The 20,903-nt window shown below is 42.3% G+C and overlaps 1 protein-coding gene across 1 annotated transcript; it reads left to right on the plus strand.

Moving 5' to 3' along the window:
- Nucleotides 1-2,597: 2,597 nt before the first annotated feature.
- On the plus strand, nt 2,598-16,051 carry THBS1 (thrombospondin 1; the record flags this gene model as incomplete). The annotated part of the gene is made up of 22 exons (XM_080345249.1): nt 2,598-2,664; nt 3,426-4,003; nt 4,567-4,642; nt 4,880-5,076; nt 5,237-5,362; nt 6,927-7,020; nt 7,346-7,519; nt 7,904-8,080; nt 8,403-8,576; nt 8,759-8,886; nt 9,012-9,164; nt 9,685-9,903; nt 10,480-10,587; nt 10,974-11,133; nt 11,486-11,604; nt 12,467-12,701; nt 13,075-13,302; nt 13,451-13,722; nt 14,128-14,225; nt 14,331-14,470; nt 15,722-15,814; nt 15,948-16,051. 22 exons carry the CDS (start codon nt 2,598-2,600, stop codon nt 16,049-16,051), a joined length of 3,720 nt encoding a protein of 1,239 aa, XP_080201375.1.
- Between the last annotated feature and the right edge of the window lie 4,852 nt (nt 16,052-20,903).

Below are 20,903 nucleotides of genomic sequence, written 5' to 3' on the forward strand. Positions count from 1 at the left end.
GCTCCACGGAAGTCATCAAAGCCAGGTTTACACACTGTGATAAGAATTTGAACTTGGAAGCGTAGGACGTGCTGAAATTATGGGTCAGATTTTGACTTCAATCATTGTGGTGTATTTCTGGTGTAATCAGATAGTTCAAAGTTCAATCCATGTTTTAAAGGCATTCTTTAAAATTTAAAGATGGATCCAAGTTACAAAATCTCACAATACTCATCAAGCTGGAGTATTCTGATAAAAGATTACAGATTCATCCACACACCTTTGGATGAAATAAGAGAGAAACTTTGGACATGTTTTTTTCATTTTGAAGTGGATGGTTCCTGGTTGCTGGCCCAAATCTCCTCACTTATTATAAAAACACTTCTGAGGTTCTCTCACTGCCTTTCAAATCTAACCTCAACTTGACTTACTGCCACATGAAGAAAAGCCTGAAGACAACATCTCAGGCTCCAAGACACAAGCTCACATGAGCAGCAGCTCCTTTGGCTTCCATGAGACTATCCATCAGAGAAACTCACTGGTATGTAAAGGGCTTAGTGGGCTAACCACTGAGAATTACCTGTGAATTAAACCTGGTCAGGTAGGAGCAAACCAGTCAGTGTCTCTTTGTTGCTCTCTCACTGATTTTTTTTTCCTGACAGGGTTCTCATCATCACCATCATTTCTCTCCTCTCTCGGTTTTTTATCTTGAGACACTTAAAGATTTTCTTCTATGAATCATTATACAATAAAGAGGCCTACTTCAGATGGTACACTCTATCTCTTAAGTTAAAAGGGCAGACAATCATTTTGGCTTTACCCTAACATACACAACTCTGCAGCTATCTCGTTCTTTGGGTCAAGAATTTCTCAAGGCATTTCCTAGGATAATCTGCAGAGCAGTAACACCTTCTCATACATTAGCCAGTCCGATTGCCTGATGTGTTTTACAAAGTTCAGTTTAGAGTCCAACTCAGTCACTGCTTGGGGTTGCCAAGCTCACTCCGATTTTCCCTCCCCACACACGCAATCGCCTGACGAGAGCCTTCTCATTCGCTGACACTCGGCTTTCCACAGAAGCACATGCCAAGCATACAAAGGCCAGGGAATGCAGAGGAATTAACCATTTTTGGAATTTGATTACTTCAAAGCTGTTTGACACACTCAAGTTACTTTTGGTCACACAGAGTACGACATGACGTAGAGAACCTGCCTTTTTAACCTTTAGAAGCTTTCCTCTTACCTGAAATCGGATTACATGGGAAATTCTTGGCTGAAGTAGCATTAATCATTTTGCTCATTAAACAAAGCTGCTGCTGGAGATTCTCAGCAGCAGAACAGCGTTAGTCACTTCATTCCGTGAGGAAGTCGTTAACCGAGGGTCATCCCCATGCACCATTCCCCAGTGACCAGGAGAAGTGGGGTGGGAAGAAGGTGCCAGGCTCCCCTACCCCCAAACCCTCTCTTCCCCCACACCCGGCCCGTGCCCTTCCCAAGACTGGACACAACGAGCTAACAAGAATTTATGTTACTCTCCCTTTCGTGGGCCAAATGTCCCCTGTGCTGTGCATTGTCACCACTAGGCCGGAAGAGCAACTTCTAATTAAGCTAATTAAGTTAATTAAGTGAAGATTGCTTTCGCTAAGTGACTCGGGGCAGCCGGAGGCAGCGGCGTTGGGCAGCACCTCCCTGCGCCCCGCCGGCCGGCGGACACCTGCGCCGGGTCCGCCCCCCAGGCGCCGCCCCGGGGTGCCCGCCGGCTGCGGGGGCACGGCCGGCTGGCGGGCACAGCGAGGGCCGGACAGGCTGACGCCGCTGCGCGGGGCTGGGGCCAGTACGAGCGGCCAGGAGCCAAGGGGCCGGAGGGCAGGGCTGGGGCGCCGGGCGGGCAGCGGGGCAGGCGCGGAGCGGGTGCCAGGCGCGGTTCACCGCGAGTTCGGGGGTCCAGGACCCCTGACGGCCTCGCCGCGGCTCCCCGCTGCTGTCGGGGAAAGCGACAGCGCGGGGCCGGAGGGCGGCCGACGGGCTCCGCCAGCAAGCGCTGTACGAGCTCGCGGGGCGCCCCCAAGCGGCGCTGCCGCCCGCTCCCCGGCCAGCGGGGCGCAGCGGGACCCGCAGCAGCCCCGGCCCGTCCCGTCCCGCCCCTGTGGAAAGTTGTCTCTGGCCGCGCAGCCACCGGCGCCCGCCTCCCGCTTCCTGCCCCGCCGCCGCTGATTGGCCCGCCGCGCGCCCAGGAATGCGAGCCACCCTTTAAAGGCGCGCGCGGCGGCGGGTGCCGGCAGTGCCCGGGAGCGCTCGTGCTGCCCGCAGGACCGCCCGGAGCCGCCGCCCCGACAGCCAGCGCCGCCCCGACAGCCAGCGCCGCCCCGGGATATCGGCCGCCCGTAGCCGGAGGTGCGGGAGGCCGGCCCTGCCCGCCCGGATCGCTCTCCCCGGAGGTAAGTGCTGAAGAGGCTCCCGCCGCGCTCGCTGTCCCCTGCGGGGCGTGGGGATCAACTGCCCCGTCCCCGCTGCACAGCCGTCCTGCCGGCGGGGAACGCTGGGGTCGGTGCGCTGAGCGGTACGTGACCTTCTTCCTTCTGACTGTCCCTAGGCTGGTTCAGAGACAGACCTTTGCCATGGGGCCAGCGACTGTTCTCTTTCTCCTCCTCACGCTCGGCGTCTCGGGGTCCAAGCGCACCGCAGGTAAGCGCAGCTCTGCGCTGATACTCGGAGCGGTCAGGGAAGGGGGAAAAAACCAAAAAAACAACAGTTCTTGATTTAGGCAGTGAACTTGTACTTGGTGAAGAGCTCCAAAGCTTTCAGTGAACAAAAGCTTTTTAACCTGAGCATCATCTGGTTGGGGACAGGAGACTATCTCTGGTGTGGCATTTGTGTAACTTGCAGAAAGAGAAACATAGTCTCCAGGTCTTGAGCACATAGCTTGTCCGCTTCTGTGTTGGGCACAGGAAAGGGGAACGCAATGTAGGGGCTGGCTGAAGAAAGAATGGGGCAGTAGGCTGCTGTCATGGTGCTATAATGGAGCTGCTATATATATATATATATATATATATATAGAGTGTTTGCTGTTGCCCAACTGGAGCAAGCCAGCTCACTTTGCTCTATCCAAGCATGGGAATATGGCAGTCTGGGCTCCTGATGTCTATTTCTACTCTGCTGGAGTCCAACGAGGTGCTAGAACGGCTGCTACCTTTGTGTGTCAGTCAGTGGGTACCTGGCACTCCTGTGCCGACTGGCTCCTGTACAAGAATGCACATGTGCTGCCACTCAGCAGCTTCTGGTGGGACTGCTGAACCACCGGAGCTACTGGCCGCGCTCTTACACGAGGCGCTGTGCCTTGCGTGGTGTGCGCCACAAGCCAGTATGTTAAGCAATCTTGGGAGAAATGTATCTGCTCAGTGTCTTCTTCTCTCTTGCTCATGATGCTTGTTCTGGTCTCCCTGCAGAGTCCAGGAGTGATGATAACAGTGTCTTCGATCTCTTTGAGCTCATTGGTTTCATCCGGAAGGGAGCTGGGCGCCGGGCACCCGGGGTGCATCTGGTGAAGGGACCAGAACCCTCAAGCCCTGCTTACCGCATTGAAGATGCCAGTCGCATTCCTGCTGTCCCTGACTCCAAGTTCCAAGACTTATTAGATGCCATTCATGCTGAGAAGGGCTTCATTCTCCTGGCCAATCTTCGGCAAGCCAAGAAGAGTAGAGGGACACTGCTGTCTGTGGAGCAGAAGGATGGCTCTGGCCATGTCTTCAGTCTAGTATCAAATGGCAAGGCAGGCACCCTGGACCTGAGCCTTTCTGGTGATGGCAAGCAGCAGTTAGTGTCAGTAGAGGATGCCTTGCTGGCTACAGGACACTGGAAGAACATCACCTTGTTTGTGCAAGAGGACCGGGCTCAGCTCTATGTGGGGTGTGAGAAAATGGAGAATGCTGAACTGGACATCCCCATCCAGAACATTTTCACTAGGGACCTGGCCAGCAGTGCCAGGCTCCGTATTGCCAAAGGAGGAGTCAATGACAACTTCCAGGTAAGACTTTCACTTATGTTTTTTCCTTGTGTTGTCAGTCATCTGCCTTGAAGCTGCGTTAGCTGCTCAACCAGCCTAAAAAGCTACAAAGACATGGGTAATATGGAGAAAGGGTTCCACCGCTGTCTCATTTGTGTACATCTGATATGGACCACTTCTAAATCTACTAAACTTCTAAACTTAATAATGGAGTCTGAAGGGTGAAGCATCAGATTTGCAGGGATAGAACTTTCTGCAGCAATAAGAAGGCACTGAAGCTTCCAGACACATAGTTGTAGCTTCATTGCTCAGCTTCCTATATGAGATTCAGGAATTCATGGTTTTTTCCCTTCCTGCCTGGAGAGCTGCCAGGTCCTTGTGGTCAAGGATGAGAATGTTAGGAAACAGGGCTTGTTATCATTAAGGAGAATAAAGCAACATATTTCATTTTGCCATCTGTCTGTCATGCAATGACTTTTCATGATCTTATGTGACCTTAAATGCCTACAAGCTCTCTCCATGCAAGCTGAACCCCTTTCCCTTGCAATCACTGCAAGTAGCTGTAATTCTTCCTCTGTCCACAGGGACTGCTGCAGAATGTGCGGTTTGTGTTTGGAACAACTCTGGAAACTATCCTGAGGAACAAAGGCTGCTCCAGCTGTAAGTTTGCAATCTCTTGAATCCAATGACCTATTAAAAATAAGATTCCTCATTACCTTAGAAAGACAAGTTGAAACAGAACTCAGAGGTATGCTGACACGCAAATCCATGTTGCGTAAGAAATAAGATTCTGCAGGCACCCTAATGAAGCTGGTGGCAGCTGCTTAGCAGGTGTTACCCTGGAATGATAAATGCACATGGTAAAAAATGCATTTACTTTACGCTTTTGTCTTTTAGCCACTAATGCAATCATTACTCTGGACAACCCCATCAATGGTTCCAGCCCAGCTATCCGCACTAATTACATTGGCCATAAAACAAAGGACATCCAAGCAGTCTGTGGTTTTTCCTGTGATGAACTAACAAATATGTTTGTGGAGCTGCAAGGGCTCCGATCCATGGTTACAACACTTCAAGACAGAGTTCGCAAAGTGGTGAGTGTTGGTTAAATTCATTATACCTTTCATAACTGGCAGTTAGTGAATGAATTAAAACCTGTACATTGACAACCTGGATAAACAGTAACAACTTTGACTGTTGTGGAAAAGGGTGTTTTCTGTATTAACTTCTAAATATCTTCTCTCCTCCTGCAAGACTGAAGAAAATGAACTCATTGCCAAAGTGGTCCAGATCACTCCTGGAGTATGCATTCATAATGGAATCTTGCACAAAAATAAAGAAGAGTGGACCATTGACAGCTGCACTGAATGCACCTGTCAGGTAATATTCCTTACATTCATAAATCCTCTGTATATAAGTTAATGAGCTGAAATTAACAGATTTTTCTAAATTACATTATTTGTTAGCGTGAATCCTACACTGGACTGAGCATACTAAAGTATCCAGAGAATTATTTAGTTTATTTCATCCTACTACATCTCTGGAATAAAGGCAGCTTTCATACAGTGTTATATTAGCAGTGCATCAACAGCTGTATAAAGTTATATAAAGTATCACTCTGATACAGCTGTTAATGCATGTTTAGTTCCTTGTTTTGGGGAATGTCTGTATTCTTTATATAAACTCATAAGTAAACTGGAAGTCAGCATCAATAGAACAAATTTATAGTACTATCAGCTTTCCTTCCTGGAATACTTTGGATCCACTTTGTCCTCACTGAACCTCCTGCTGTCTTAGTAGGAAAAGACATTCTAGTGCTCAGTAAAGGCTCTTAAACTTACAAGGTGTTTCTTTGTCTAACATCTGCTTCTAGCTGTGTCCTATTAGTTGTTACAGATTATATGGAACAGCAATCCCTTCCAGATTTCAGTTTAGCTGTTTAAATCCCAGGATCACCTGGCAAGATATTTATGCTTTGTGTTTTGCTTCTGTGAAAGGTCATAAAAGCACACCAAAACATACAGTTTTGTGTTTCAGAGTTTCTTTAAACTCTTTGCTTGTTCCCTTTAATTATAAGCATACGTTAATAAAAGCATCTTGGAGTACCAGTCTGCAAGAATGGGTTAAGTAGCCTGCTGCTGCTTACAAACTAAAGGCTGAGTATTTGTACATGTGCAGTCCACAGCACCTCACCAAGACCTGCTTTTGCTTTTATAGGTCTCTACATTTTGTTGGGTTTTTTTGTCTTGTAGTCAGCAAATGATACTGTGACTTCTGTGTTTGCCTCTTTCCAGCCAACCCTCTTACTCAATGTTAACTGTAATTACCTTAATGTAGTCTTTTGCTTGGGGAGATTAAAATAGTAATCATGAGTGTCCTAACCAAGCTGCTACCTTCAAGAAGCAAAACTCCAGGCTGCCCTTTAGCTCTCATTGAGATTGGAGGTGGGTGTTCTTACCCTGCCTGCTTGGCTTAAAGATCAAAGACCTCTAAGTATAAGTTATAGATTTCATGGCTTTTGAGCAGAGTCCACTAAACTCATTTTATCTTTACCATATAATCAGCTTAAATCCATATTAACTGAAAAGAAATTTGGCTTCTCATTCTTGTTTCATTCCCTTGAAGTCTGACCTTATACTTTGGGTATCACATGATAGTCTTTTAGTCTGGCCAGCATTTGGTAGCTACTCTTGATCAACTTGTGCAAAACCAATACTTCTGCTCTTGACTGAAAAATAATGGGTAAAAATTTGAATGAGATCAAGTTTGACTAAAAATATGTGGGAGTAGCCTTGAGTTGTATTAGCTCTAAATACAAGAGTGTCTGTTTTAGATGTGCTATTGAGTCTTTAAGTGCTGCAAAAAGATCTCTTTATCACTTAACCAGGCTCCAGATATTGTTTACATTCCACTTGCTTATTGTGGTTCTCACAATTCTTTATAGAACTCCGCCACTATATGCCGGAAAGTGTCCTGTCCTCTCATGCCTTGTTCCAATGCCACTGTGCCTGATGGGGAGTGCTGCCCCCGATGCTGGCGTAAGTACTTAACAATACCCTCATATTTCTATAGCATTTGTTTTCATCTAGATAGACACAGGCTGCTCTAAAGTGTGCCACAACTGGATATAACCTTGTATCACTGGTGTAAGTTTAGCCTGAATGCCTCTTTGAGGTTAATCACTTAAGTGATGCATGTGAGCAATGAAACTTTTGAGTTTGTGGCCTTTATCTTGTACAAGAAAGGAAGATTCATGTGGCTTTTGGGGACAGTTGTGTCCTTTTTGGTGGAGGGGGTGGGGGGAGAAAAGACTATGGAAAAATGCATGCTTGGATTCTTATTTGGAGCGATATCCCTCTGCAGCTAGCGACTATGCAGATGATGGATGGTCTCCGTGGTCTGAATGGACTTCATGTTCTGTGACCTGTGGGAATGGGATTCAGCAGAGAGGCCGATCCTGTGACAGTCTCAATAACCGCTGTGAAGGGTCTTCTGTACAGACTCGGACATGCCACCTTCAGGAGTGCGATAAGAGATGTAAGTACTTCATCTGCTCACACCCGTAATAAAACAGAGGCTGCTTTTGTTGGCTTAATGTTAACACCAAAGATTCCCATGTAGCCCTGTCACTGGGACAGAGCACTGGCTTCTAGCTTTAAGAACTTGTGTTAATTAGTTAAAGGGGAGCAGATAGTTAATGCAGTAAATAGGCCTATTTGGGCACTGCTTCCAGGAGATTTAAGGCCAGTTTAGATATGCAGTTTCTTTAGTGACAAAACAACTTGAGCTGTGACAATGCTGAGATTATCTGATGTATATGGAGTCTTTGCACAGTTCTCATGTTGGCTATGTCCTAGGTGCTGTGCAGCTGAAGCCTGTTCTTCAGAAACTCTATCAATAACAGACATCTCTCTCTTGTAGTTAAACAAGATGGTGGCTGGAGTCACTGGTCACCATGGTCATCATGTTCTGTCACTTGTGGCACGGGCATTATCACTAGAATTCGTCTCTGCAACTCTCCAGTACCACAGCTGAATGGCAAACCTTGTGAGGGTGAGGCAAGAGAAAACAAATCCTGCCAGAAAGATCCTTGCCCAAGTAAGTGTGTCCAGGTGGTAACTACTATTTGGTAGCTTAAACGGTGAACTTCCTGAGTAGTTGCTATATAATCTTTCTAGTAATCCTCTCTCTTTAAACTTAGATGTGGGCTAGGTGAAACCTCAAGGATAGTTTCAGATGAAACTGATCTGTTTAGATGAAACTAAACTGTTTTCTATAACTCTTCCATGGAGTCCATTAATTCTGTCATTTATGTCTGAAGTGCTCTTACTAGAAAAGTAATAGTTGTTAGTCAGATAGATACTATTTGTACCACCAAATTTAAAGCTATACGTCTCTTCTACCTTCCCTCTTCCTTTAGTTAATGGCAACTGGGGACCATGGTCTCCATGGGATGCCTGCACAGTGACATGTGGAGGAGGACTGCAAAAACGTAGCCGTCTCTGCAATAATCCTGAGCCTCAGTATGGTGGGAAGACTTGTGTAGGTGAAGCTAAAGGCACTCAAGTCTGCAACAAACAGGACTGTCCAATTGGTGAGTATCCATTTTCTCAAACATCTGAAGGTCATGAACAATCTTGAAAATACTGATTAAAAAAAGACATAAGTCTGTAAAACACAAGTACCAGTATTTTAAACCAGCATATCAGCCAAGTACAGTAGTGTAGCACCATGGTAAGTGTCCATCATCTTGATGCTCTCTCCTTTGTTTCTCAGATGGGTGTCTGTCCAATCCCTGCTTTGCGGGGACTACATGTACCAGCTCCCCTGATGGCTCCTGGAAGTGTGGTGACTGTCCTGCTGGCTACCATGGTGATGGTGTCCACTGCCAAGATATTGATGAGGTAAGAAAACTAGAGTTTGGCTCTTGAAAGGTAGTGAAAGAAAATACGAATCCTAAGAGAATAAAATCCCAGTGTGTTATAACACTAACTGTTGTTCTCCTTTATCTCAAACTCTTGCATTTCAGTGCAAAGAGGTTCCTGATGCCTGCTTTGTCTTCAATGGAGTGCACAGATGTGAGAACACTGACCCTGGGTACAACTGTCTGCCTTGTCCACCACGTTTCACTGGGACACAACCATTTGGTCGCAGTGTTGAGGATGCCATGGCTAATAAACAGGTATTGTCAACTTGAGAACTGCTCTGGGTTATGGAATCTTAGAAGGCTTCTAGACAACAGAAAGCATCTATGCATTTCAGGGAAGAACATGGTACATTTAACAAAACACCATCCTCTGTGATTCAGAATAGGTAGAGCATTAAGTGATTTCTACTGGAGTTCAAAATGAGTTTTAAAAAATCAACTATGGCAGGTTCAGATGTTATACATTATTTTAGGAGAGTAATTCAATCAGTATTCACTTATGATCCAACAATATGTGCCCTAGAGGTATTTTAGTGATTAGTTCCATTTGAAGGTAAATACAGTTTGAACAAGAAAAATAAGTGCCAAGACTGCTACTGGAGTTGGAGTGTGGAACAAAGTAATATATGAGGTTTTTCCTTTTTTCTTTTTTTCTTCTGATTGAAGGATCTGATTAAATCAAGCATGTATTCTCCATGTTTTATTTGAATCTCTGGGGAAAAGCAAGGGATAAAAAGATGTTTCCAGTGAATCTAATTTCTGTGTGGTCTCCTAGGTCTGCAAGCCACGTAATCCATGCACAGATGGAACACATGATTGCAACAAGAATGCCAAATGCAATTACCTTGGGCACTTCAGTGATCCCATGTATCGCTGTGAATGTAAACCAGGCTATGCTGGCAATGGCATAATCTGTGGAGAAGATACTGACTTGGATGGATGGCCAAATGAGAATCTTGTTTGTGTTGCCAATGCCACTTACCACTGTAAAAAAGTAAGTTTACCCATTTTTCTATCTACTGTTATTACAGCCTAGCTGAGAAATATACAAAATACGTTATGTTTGAGGTATAAAGTGAGTCTCTATCTAGTTAGTGCTATTAAGCTATCCTCTCTGCAAATAAATCTGGTAAAATACCCTTGTGTGTAGGTACACCATTGTCAAGGTTTTGCTAGGAGATTCTTGCTATTGATTTAGATATTCTAGCAATATGGGTAAAAAGTGAAGCCTGACACAATTATGCATGTTTGTTATAAATATTCTAGAAATAATCTAGTTTAGGCTACACTTATATCAGCTTTACCCTGACATAATATCTGCTTCTAGGGGAGAAAACGGGGGTAAGATTCTCAAAAGGAGCCAAATCTTTGTTTTAAAAATGATTTAAATTATGTGGCTTTCCAACACATACCCTCAAAGTAGTGACTAGATAAAATTGAGAGAGCTGCAGTAAGATAACACCTATCTGACTGAGGTGTTATGATTTTGCTCAACAGTTAGATTTTACCTGCTTAAAACCCTATTGTAATCATGCCAGGAGTAAACATGTGTTTGCTCTGCCCTTTCTAGGATAACTGTCCTAATCTGCCCAACTCTGGGCAGGAAGACTATGATAAGGATGGGATTGGTGATGCCTGTGACAATGATGACGATGATGATGGTATTCCTGATGACCGGGTAAGATAACACAAAAGAACAGCTTTTGAGAATGTAGCTCTCCCATTCCCCTTCCTAAGGCTGGGGTCTAGCTTCTGACCTTAAGATTAAGAGAGGACCATAGGAAATTTCTGGCACTGACAGCTATCCTAAAAACCTTTAGATATGCATAACTATGCAGACAAATGTTCTGCAGCTGATTGAGCTTTGGAAGTGAATCTTAATCTTTATTCAGTCATTCTTAGACTTGTGCAGGCAATGGGGCGTTTTGAGATGAAAGCTTCCTAGTTTTAACACTTTTCTGCCTTTCATTTCTCCTTTCATATAGTGGTGCAAGCATAAGCAGAATCTGGTTAAAGCTTTAATTTCATGCTTTTCAAAGCTTGACTTCTTTCTTGCTCTTGCAGGACAACTGTCCATTCATCTACAACCCACAGCAGTATGACTATGACAGGGATGAAGTGGGTGACCGCTGTGATAACTGCCCCTACAATCACAACCCTGATCAAACAGACACTGACAACAATGGAGAAGGAGATGCATGTGCGGTCGATATTGATGGAGATGGTAGGTGGCCTCTAATGACTCCTTTAGATGGTTTTCTAATCATGGGTTGATCAGTTATACCAAATGTACCACTGATTTCCCACCAGCCTTGAACACACAAAAGGTGTTTGGTTGTTTTTTTGTCTGGTGGTTTCAGGACGCAAAGACTACTAAAGTAGCAGTTATAGCTAATGGAAATTCACTGTGCACTTTGGGAACAGTTTGGCAGAGCTAGTGATGAGTCAAGGTGCAAAGCTTTCAAAAGCTGCTCAAAATGCTTTCAGAAATTTATTTAAAAGTGTGTGGCTTTATACAGTCCTTCGCAGTATTTAGATGTTTGACTTATGTTCATGAACTCTCCTTAATTTTTCAGGGGTCCTTAATGAAATGGACAACTGCCAATATGTCTACAATGTAGACCAGAGGGATACAGACTTGGATGGTGTTGGAGATCAGTGTGATAACTGTCCTCTGGAACACAATCCTGACCAGGTAGGGGATTTGCATTATATAAATAGAAGATGGATGCTATTAAAAATATAGTATATTGTAGAAAATATTTGAACAGGTTACAGCTTTATTTTGACTTGTCACCAATCATTCTTATTAATTTGCCAAATGATGCCTGTATCAAATAACATGACCTCACAGTTCAAACAGCCGTTAGGTATTTTCTGAAAAGTAACTCTAGTGAAGATCTTGGAGACTACTGCGTGTACTAGTCTCCTAAACATTTCATAGGTTTGTCAGTTGAAGTGATTCTCATAGTAAGGATATGAAAGTCCTGGGAGCATTGTATGAAATCTAGGTAGGTAGGAACTACACCGTTCATAGCCTATGGTGATGTGTTCACTTAAAGTTGCACTTCAAGCTTTGTCCTTAAGTCTGAAACAGCTGCGTTTCAAAATAACATTTCTACTGGTAAACTGAACGCAGCACAGGTTGCTTTTTTCCAAGGAAGAGGTGTATTCTGACACTTGAAAAACTCTCCTTCACAAAATCTGGGGGGAATCCAGACTCACAAATTGCTTGTTCAAAAACGTCTGAAGGCAGAGGTAGATACAGCTTTGACAGGATGGCACAGGCTTTAAGTTTAATAGCTTCAGGGACATAACTGGAATGTTTGAAGGGTTAGAAAAGCAGTTGCAAATTAGTGGAATCTAGTGTAGTATGGTCATGTAGCCTAAAATAAGTGTTACTTGAAGAATTTAAACAGGTAATATAAAATGTCTTTGTATCTTGCTTTACTACTTCCCCACCTTAGGATGGAAAGCGCCTGAAGATCCTTTCTACTTTCTTATCTTTAACTGGGTTTTTTAAATGTTTGTTTTCGTGTTGTTTTTTTTTTTCTTAGGAAGACACTGATTCTGACCTCATAGGTGATCAGTGCGACAATAACCAGGATATAGATGAAGACGGCCATCAAAATAATCTTGATAACTGCCCCTATGTGCCCAATGCCAATCAAGCTGACCATGATAAGGATGGAAAAGGTGACGCCTGTGACCATGATGATGACAATGATGGTATCCCAGATGACAAAGATAACTGCAGATTGGTTGCCAACCCAGATCAAGCTGATTCTGATGGTAAGGTGGCCAGTATTATAGTAATGTTTTTAAGATCATCTTCCAATAGCTTGCTATATTTTTTGACACTATTTAGGATAGGAAAAAAACTTTTAAGTAACAAAAATAATTGTCTGTACTGTTGTTATAGTGCTCCTCAGGTGTAAAAAAAAAAAGAAAAATAATGTAAAAATGGCCACATATTCAACTTGTTCCTGAGTTACTATCAGCAGCTGGAGTAAAAGGGCATTTTATACAGTAGCTGTTGTGGTTTCTGTAGTGCCTGCCAGCAGGACCTGGGCAGTCAGAGATCTGCAATTAAGATTTCAACTCCAAGTTGTAAGATTTGGAAGCAAACAACAGTGATATAATGGTGAAATTACTTGTCCTGCAGGTGATGGACGTGGAGATGCTTGCAAAGATGACTTTGACCAAGACAGTGTGCCAGACATCGACGATATCTGCCCTGAAAATGTGGACATTAGTGAAACTGATTTCCGAAAATTCCAGATGATTCCCCTGGATCCCAAAGGAACATCCCAAAATGATCCAAACTGGGTGGTTCGTCACCAGGGCAAAGAACTGGTTCAGACAGTCAACTGTGACCCTGGCCTTGCAGTCGGTAAGGGAAAAATTAACAGGAATTACACTGTTGCTTGTTTGTCGGTTAAGGTTGGGGGGAGGTGAGAACCCGAGACACTATGAAGGAATTGTTTAATAACCACAAAAGAACTGTGCCTAAAATTTTCTCCTTTAATGCCCCCTCTCAGGTTTTGATGAATTCAATGCTGTGGACTTCAGTGGCACCTTCTTCATCAATACAGAGAGGGATGATGATTATGCTGGCTTTGTATTTGGCTACCAATCTAGCAGTCGTTTCTATGTTGTCATGTGGAAGCAGATCACTCAGTCTTACTGGGACTCCACACCAACCAAAGCTCAGGGCTACTCAGGTCTCTCCATCAAAGTTGTGAATTCTACCACTGGTCCAGGAGAACACCTTCGTAATGCTCTGTGGCACACAGGCAACACTCCTGGCCAGGTAAGAGTGGCACTTGATTACTCGCTCTGTGCACTGTAAAGCGGGCTGTTTTTCCAACAAGTTAGACACTTACAGGGGCTCTGCACACACTGATCAGATTGGCATAGTTTTCTTGGCAAGACCAGTAACTTTGTAATGATCCCCAGTCATGCAAAATATTGTATAAAATTAACAGGATTGTATGCTGCAGACAGGCTTGTCAGCAGCAGTGAATCAATTGCTTCTGGAATTGTGGAGTAGTTTCCTATTTAAAAGTAAATTTAAATACTGTTGATTTCAAAAGACCAAATTACAGTGCTTAATGACTTTAAGCCTTTACTAATCATGATCATCAAGGCACCTTCATGTCAAAATAATAGCTGTGTTATCACAGCCCTTTGGTTAATAAAAACTATCCTTTCATAGGTGAGAACTTTGTGGCATGACCCTCGTCACATAGGCTGGAAAGACTTCACTGCATACAGATGGCGTCTTAGCCATAGACCAAAGACTGGTTACATCAGGTGAGCATCATCCTTTTATCTTAAGTAACTATGACAAGGAAAGTGGGTGTCTGTAGAACCTGACAGAAGCTTATCAAAGATGACTGACCTACTGTCTCTTTGTAGGGTTGTAATGTATGAAGGGAAGAAAATCATGGCAGACTCGGGACCAATCTACGATAAAACCTATGCTGGTGGTCGGCTAGGATTGTTTGTCTTCTCTCAAGAAATGGTGTTCTTCTCAGATCTTAAATATGAATGCAGAGGTAAGGGAGACACTATATTTAAGAGATGATATATAAATTGGTTCAAGAAAGTTGCTCTCAAGAAAAATAGAATGGATCAGGAAATAAGAGCTAAAAGGAAAAGTTCATCTATGATCTTTAATGGCTTGATGTCAAGCAAGTTCTGCAGGCAGAAAGAGGACACCTTTTTTATAAATTCTTCACAGTTAGAAGTTTAAATGTATAAAATCTAAGTATATTGCCATACTGTTATTTCAAAGTATCTGAAATCCATGTTAAGATATTTCATATCTGGTACTTGAATCTCCTTTAAAATGCTGACTAGAATGAATCAACACAGCTGATGAAGTCCAGGGTGAAAATACAAACAAAATACTGACTTTAGCAAGCAAGAGAGTACAGTCTGACATGCAGAAACCTGATTTCCTTAAAAGCAAGCAAAGTAGAAGGTTGCCCATATGTTGCACTCTTCCAGTTCATTGGAGATAAGTGTGTCTGACCAGTTCCAGGTGCCCCAGTCTTCTTAAATTATTACTTCATTATGTAATGGTTACATAGGCTAGACTCTGAAGTTAACTCAAGAGAGAGTACCTCAACACTTTCTGTTTTCATTACCAGTGTGTTCTTTACAAATGTCTCTAGCGATTAATGTCTTAGACATAATCATGCATAATACACAGAAAAGTTTAAGTATCTTTTTTTTTTTTTTTTCACAGATCCATAATCACAAGGTTATTGGATCCAGGGACTATTTTAAAATGCTGGTATTGCACCTTCTGAAACGTTTAGCCTTACAAATCCTGGGACCGTTATATTATTCCTTCCTTTCTTCTTTCTGTGTAAATGTGGACTCGAAACACATGACCTGCCTCAAGAGAATGCTTTTGGGAGAACGAAAGTGAAAACATACTTGGTATCTGACCTCTGCTGAAGTGGAAGGAAACAAATGTGTCTTGCAAATGAGAATTATCTTCACTGAACAAGCACACTTCTTTCAGTAGGAAAGACATTTGTTTGCTGTTTATCACAGTGCAGTGTCACTGCCTCTCTAACTGGAGGTCCCATGGAGTAGCATTTTGTAAAAAGAACATCTTTGGATGTGCTATGGACTACTTAAACTGAAGACCTTTCATTGTGTGGGGAAAAGGGGTTTTGGGTGGGAGGGTGAACTCCAAGGCGGAGAGAAATTTTTTTAATGATGGCTGTGCTACCTTGGTTTACATCAATTTAACTTGGAGGAATTATTATTGCTCTGTATGTCATATCTTTCAGATGAAAACACAGCCTTTTACTCTGTCGATAGTGAGCTAGATCAGCTGCTCTATTACACAGGACAAAAGAGAGATCCTAAAATGGATTACAATGGTGGGAGGGGGAAAGAGGATAAAAACTGGCACACTGGATCACACCAGCTTTGGAAGAACTGGGATTTACAATTAGATTCTGTTTTTTCCTGATTAGATGCAGATCTTTCTTACCTTTAAATGTTTCCTTTCAGATATGGTGCCAGAAAGCACCACCATCTCAGCGAGCACTGTGCTGACTTTCAGGAAACCAGCACGTGCTTCACTTTTTATGGTTAAAAAGGCACAAAAACAATAGTAATGAAAACATTCCTTTTCTACATGCCAGAGATGCTTTAAACCCCTCACTTCTTTGGAGGGGAGGGGAAGGGGCCTGTAGATAAAATACTGAACATAAAAAATATTTATTTTTACCTATCCTTGATGTTATAATAACTGAGGAACTGATTAAAGTAACAAGAAATGCGTCAAGACTATCCACCTAATCATTGTTACAAGTCTTTATGACTGTAAGATTGTAAATACAGATTATTTATTAACTCTGTTCTATATTGAAACTAGAGGGGGTTTAGTTGAGAGGGGGGAAAAAAAATCTTGTCTGGAGCAGTTAGTGGTGATGTATTTGTTACAAAGAGCAATTTTCCCACAAAGGCTTTGAGGTGCAGGGAAAAGTGGTGGTGTGGGGAATGGGATGTTTGTTTTTCTCAGTCTGAGCTCAGCGTTGACTTTTCCTTTCTTTGTGCGAGGCAGTCGGTAGCCCGGCAGGCAGCCGTTCTGCACGGCAGAAATGCAAGTCCCTGTAGATGGTGGCAGTTCCTGTCGCCCATCTGCAGCACTAGAGACAAGGGAATGCCAGTCACCAGTGGAGCGGTGATTCAGTGCTGGGAGGTGTCTGCGGTGCTTGACCACTGGTCAGTGGGGCAGACACAAAACCGGAATTCCTGCCCTGAGGAGCCTGCGGAGAGAATCATGATGAGTGTAGTCAGTGACTGTTCAAACCGGCTGTCTGTGCTGCTGCACACTAATTGTAACTAGCAATGTGCAGTGACAAAATGAATTCTTAATGGACCAGATAGAATTTCAGGAGCATCTTGCAAAAGAGGGAGAGGGCTTGATGTACATTAGCAGAAGACTGGTTTCCCCAATGGAAGGGGCTGCATCCTTATACCTATAATATTTCCTTGTCTCTTCAGAAAAGGAAAAGAAATTAAAACAGTGAAAGTTTTACATACAAATATTACCTCATTGTTGTGTAACTGAGAAAAATCTTTGGATTAGGCAGAGTTCAAATGTCTAACAAACTTTAAAGCTACTGTAGTACTAAGAAGTTAATGCTGTACATAGTCAAAATTTCTTTGCAGAAAATGTATTCCCAGTAAGGAAATGGTGTTGGAAAAAAAAAATGTCAAATGCAGTTTCTAATGTTGTGTTATATTTTTTCCAGTCATCTTGTATACCATTGCTTGTATTTTTATAAATTATTTTTCTCATTGCCATTTTAATAGTTAATCACATAATTGTGTAGATATGCTATTTAAATAATTTATCATGAAATGCTACCTGTAGAGTTAGTATTTCTATTTTTATAAAACGTTTGCACACTGAAGACTTTTTTTTTTTTTTGCTTCCCTCCTCCCAATGTTTATGCTAGCAAAATTTTCTAAGAACATGCTTTTTTGTAAACATTTTTAACCATTTTCCATTTTAAAGTTGTGTAAGTTGTACAATAAAGCTTCTTACATACATACAAAAAACAATAAACCAACAAGGACATTTATATTTACGCCTTGGTGCTTGAGTTTTATTCATGTTTTGTACTACTTTATACTACACTGATTAACATACAGCTCAGCTATTCCTGCCAGCAGGACCTGGGCAGTCTTGACCTGTTTTTTTCCGCTGCCCTTGCTAGTGACAGAATTGTCTGTCTCACTTCTCTGGGGAGAGATGTGGTGGTCTCTTATAGGAGTGCACCATCAGTGTAAACAGTCTGATCTTATCTGGGACTGCTGTACCACATGTCCTGCAGTTCTGGTCTCAAACTCTCATCCTCCCAGGGACACCAAGAGTCAAAAATGATGAAAACCAAACAAAGTTCCTACCTGGAGAAATCTCTTTACTGTGCTTGCAGGAAGTATGAGATGATACTCTGGATTTATAAAGCAAATCAGCTGTACGAACAGATATACCTACATATGGATATATGTAGATATGAGTTTAAAAATGAGACCTCTTGCTGATGAGGGGGAAGATACCCTGGGCAGCCCATTCCAATGACCTTGTCCAAGCCCAAGACAAACTTTCATGCTAATTTATTGCATGCATTTGTGTAACTTATATCAGTGTAATATCTCAAACAAGGCTGATATATCCCTTAGAATAATACAGGCAAGCCATTATGCCTTGTGTTAACCCATACGTTAAGTCCACCTGCTTGTTGCTTGGGCTGTATGAATACAAAGGGACACAAGATGTACAGGTGAGGTACGCTAGCCCACACTTGCCCAAAGAAACAACTGTCAAAGAAAAACTAAATGGGAAGAGCATGGAAAACAGCTGCACTCCACATGGCAAAAACTCTGTAGGTGAAGTCTGCAGGACACGTGCTGTTCCCAGCTCCCTGGTGGGACACGTGAGTGTACCACCCAATACATGCCACTGCTGGTGTTATTGGTAACTTGGTCGACTTTTTCACATAAATAGTCTTTGAGTTTCATGCTATTGGAGAGTGCAATGTTTTCTTACCCTAGCACACTCTTCTCAGAGCCCATGCAAATACAGTAGCTTAAGTTTTCAAGTGGTTATCTGCATCAAACCTGGGTTCAAGAGGTGTAGTAGTTTAACCTGTAGATATTGGTAACCTATGGAGATAACAACTGAGATAACTGTAGCAAATCTGCGTCTTAATGACAATAGGGTACTTTATTGATATTGCCATAACTTTGTAGTGAAGTCCATATTATGATAACTGGTTGCTTTTCAACATAAATACATTTTTGAAAGGACTGCTGAGATGATAGAAGAGAGCATCTTAGTACAGCCACAAGGTGACTTCTAGCTCTTATTTCTTGTCTTTCGCAAGAGAGAAAGAATGAGCAAGTGCACAAAGTTGTATGAATATTTCAGTGGAGTTGAGGAAGAGAACTCATTAGATAAGTGTTTGGCAAGCAAAAGTCTTAAAGAGAAAACCTTCCATAGAAAATCCATAAAATTAGGCAAGTATCACAGAGAAATTTGTATTTTCAAATTTAGACATAACCCAGGAAGCACAGCCATCATTTGTCTTTAATTTTTCAACTGCGTTCAAATTCAAGAACTGACAGCCTAGGCAACACATACAAGAGCTAAACTGAGTGCTGCTTAAATGCTGTGTCAGTCTCCCTTGATGACTCCACTCACAAAATGCGTATGAAGAGACCATTTTATTGTTATTGCAAAATTAGAGTAGGATGCCTCTGGCAATACCCTTCCCACCAAAACTATGCACACCAAATATACAAAGCAAACAACAGGAAAAGAATGGCATAGAACAGTACGTCCAGAAAAAGACAGCAAATTTGCAAGTGAAAAAAAATAGTTCTAAATACAGAATACCTGCCCATAAATCAAAATTATTAATGCACTTTAGCACTCTATAAATTAATACACACTTGTGAGCGTTCCAGTGTGCTTTTTTATAAAGCATAATAGATTAAGAACTGGAGATTCAGTCGCAAGCAGTGAACTATTTCACATAGACTTAAATGACAGGGAGCCTTTTTTTCTAACTACTGCACCTGGATTCCAGCCAATCCCTCAATGAAACGTATAATTGGATAACTGTAGTTATAGTATTAGTAGTATTCAAGCGCCTCTATTCTATTTAAAAAAGGAAACGGTTTTCCTGACCTTTAAATCTAGCTACAAATAAAAGAGCGATTATTTTGCAATAAATCTGTTCAAAATTAAAAAAAAAAAAAAACAGTTATTATTTTTCCTAGATTTCAAAAGCCTTCCTAATTTAACAACTTCCCAAAGCATCTGCCAAACCACCTTGTCTTCTGTGTCTGCCCTTCACACCCTGCGATTCCCAGAGGTGGGGGGGTCTCTCCTGTAACGGGGGAGGACTCACTCTTGGAAGTATAAACAGTGTAGCAGGTTTTGCACCTAAAAAGCAAAAGTGAGAGATTTCATTTAAAGCTGTGTCTAGAAAGCCTTTTTAAGCAGCAGAAGAGAGGAGGTGCATTCTCATATTATTTGCTGCAATTTGTCTAGAAAACAGTGGGTTTTAATAAAATATAAAATTTCTTCCTGTTGTTGAAGCTACAGAAATTGAGCTGCAAACAACAGCCTCTCACATGTCCCTCCCTGATTTGGGGGTAAAATTGCAGCCTTTCTAGGGCATGAATTACTGGCATACTTTCTCACACTTCCAGAGCAGCAGTGCTGGCTACTCTGGTGACTTGTTTAAGCAGCCCTTTCCTCTCTGATCTGTGCAGCAGATAATTTTTGCACAGCCTGTTTTCACTCTGTGCTCAGCATGTCCACTGACTCTGCAGGAGCTCTGCTGGGGAAGTGAGAGGGAAAACAAGCACTGCAGTGCCACAAAGCAGACACCAGCCATCGTCTGGCTTCAAAAAAAGCATTTGGCTGAGAATTTTGTGGGGCTCTTTCCTCTTCTCTTCTTTTGTTTTTGATGGAAGTGGAAGTTTTTATACATCTTGATACAATTACTTTGATTTAAACTCGAATTCAGGACATATAAGAATAACTTTACTCCTTTTGTCATTGTTGTTTATGGTCAACAAACCTTTCTTTTTTCCTTTTTTTTTTTTTAATCAGGATATTTAGTCTGTCCCTTCTCTTTGAAATGGAAAAGATCCTCAGCTGCTCAAAACCTGCATAATAACTGTAAATTTGGACTGAACTTCTCATACCATCACAGTATACTGAAATCAACACTACAGTTCTTTAAATCATCCTACTCAAATAGGTGTATCTATAGTATATAATATATACTATATATATTAAGATAATGCATAAATTTTATACATACTTATGCATATACACATACAGTCCATGAAAATAATTGAATCACCCTTATTTCCCTCTTTCAGAGGAAAACACAATGGAGTTTGTCACTTAAAAGGGCAAATCATGAAACCATGCAG

The sequence above is a fragment of the Nesoenas mayeri genome, assembly GCF_963082525.1.
Source record: "Nesoenas mayeri genome assembly, chromosome: 5".
Taxonomy (NCBI): domain Eukaryota; kingdom Metazoa; phylum Chordata; class Aves; order Columbiformes; family Columbidae; genus Nesoenas; species Nesoenas mayeri.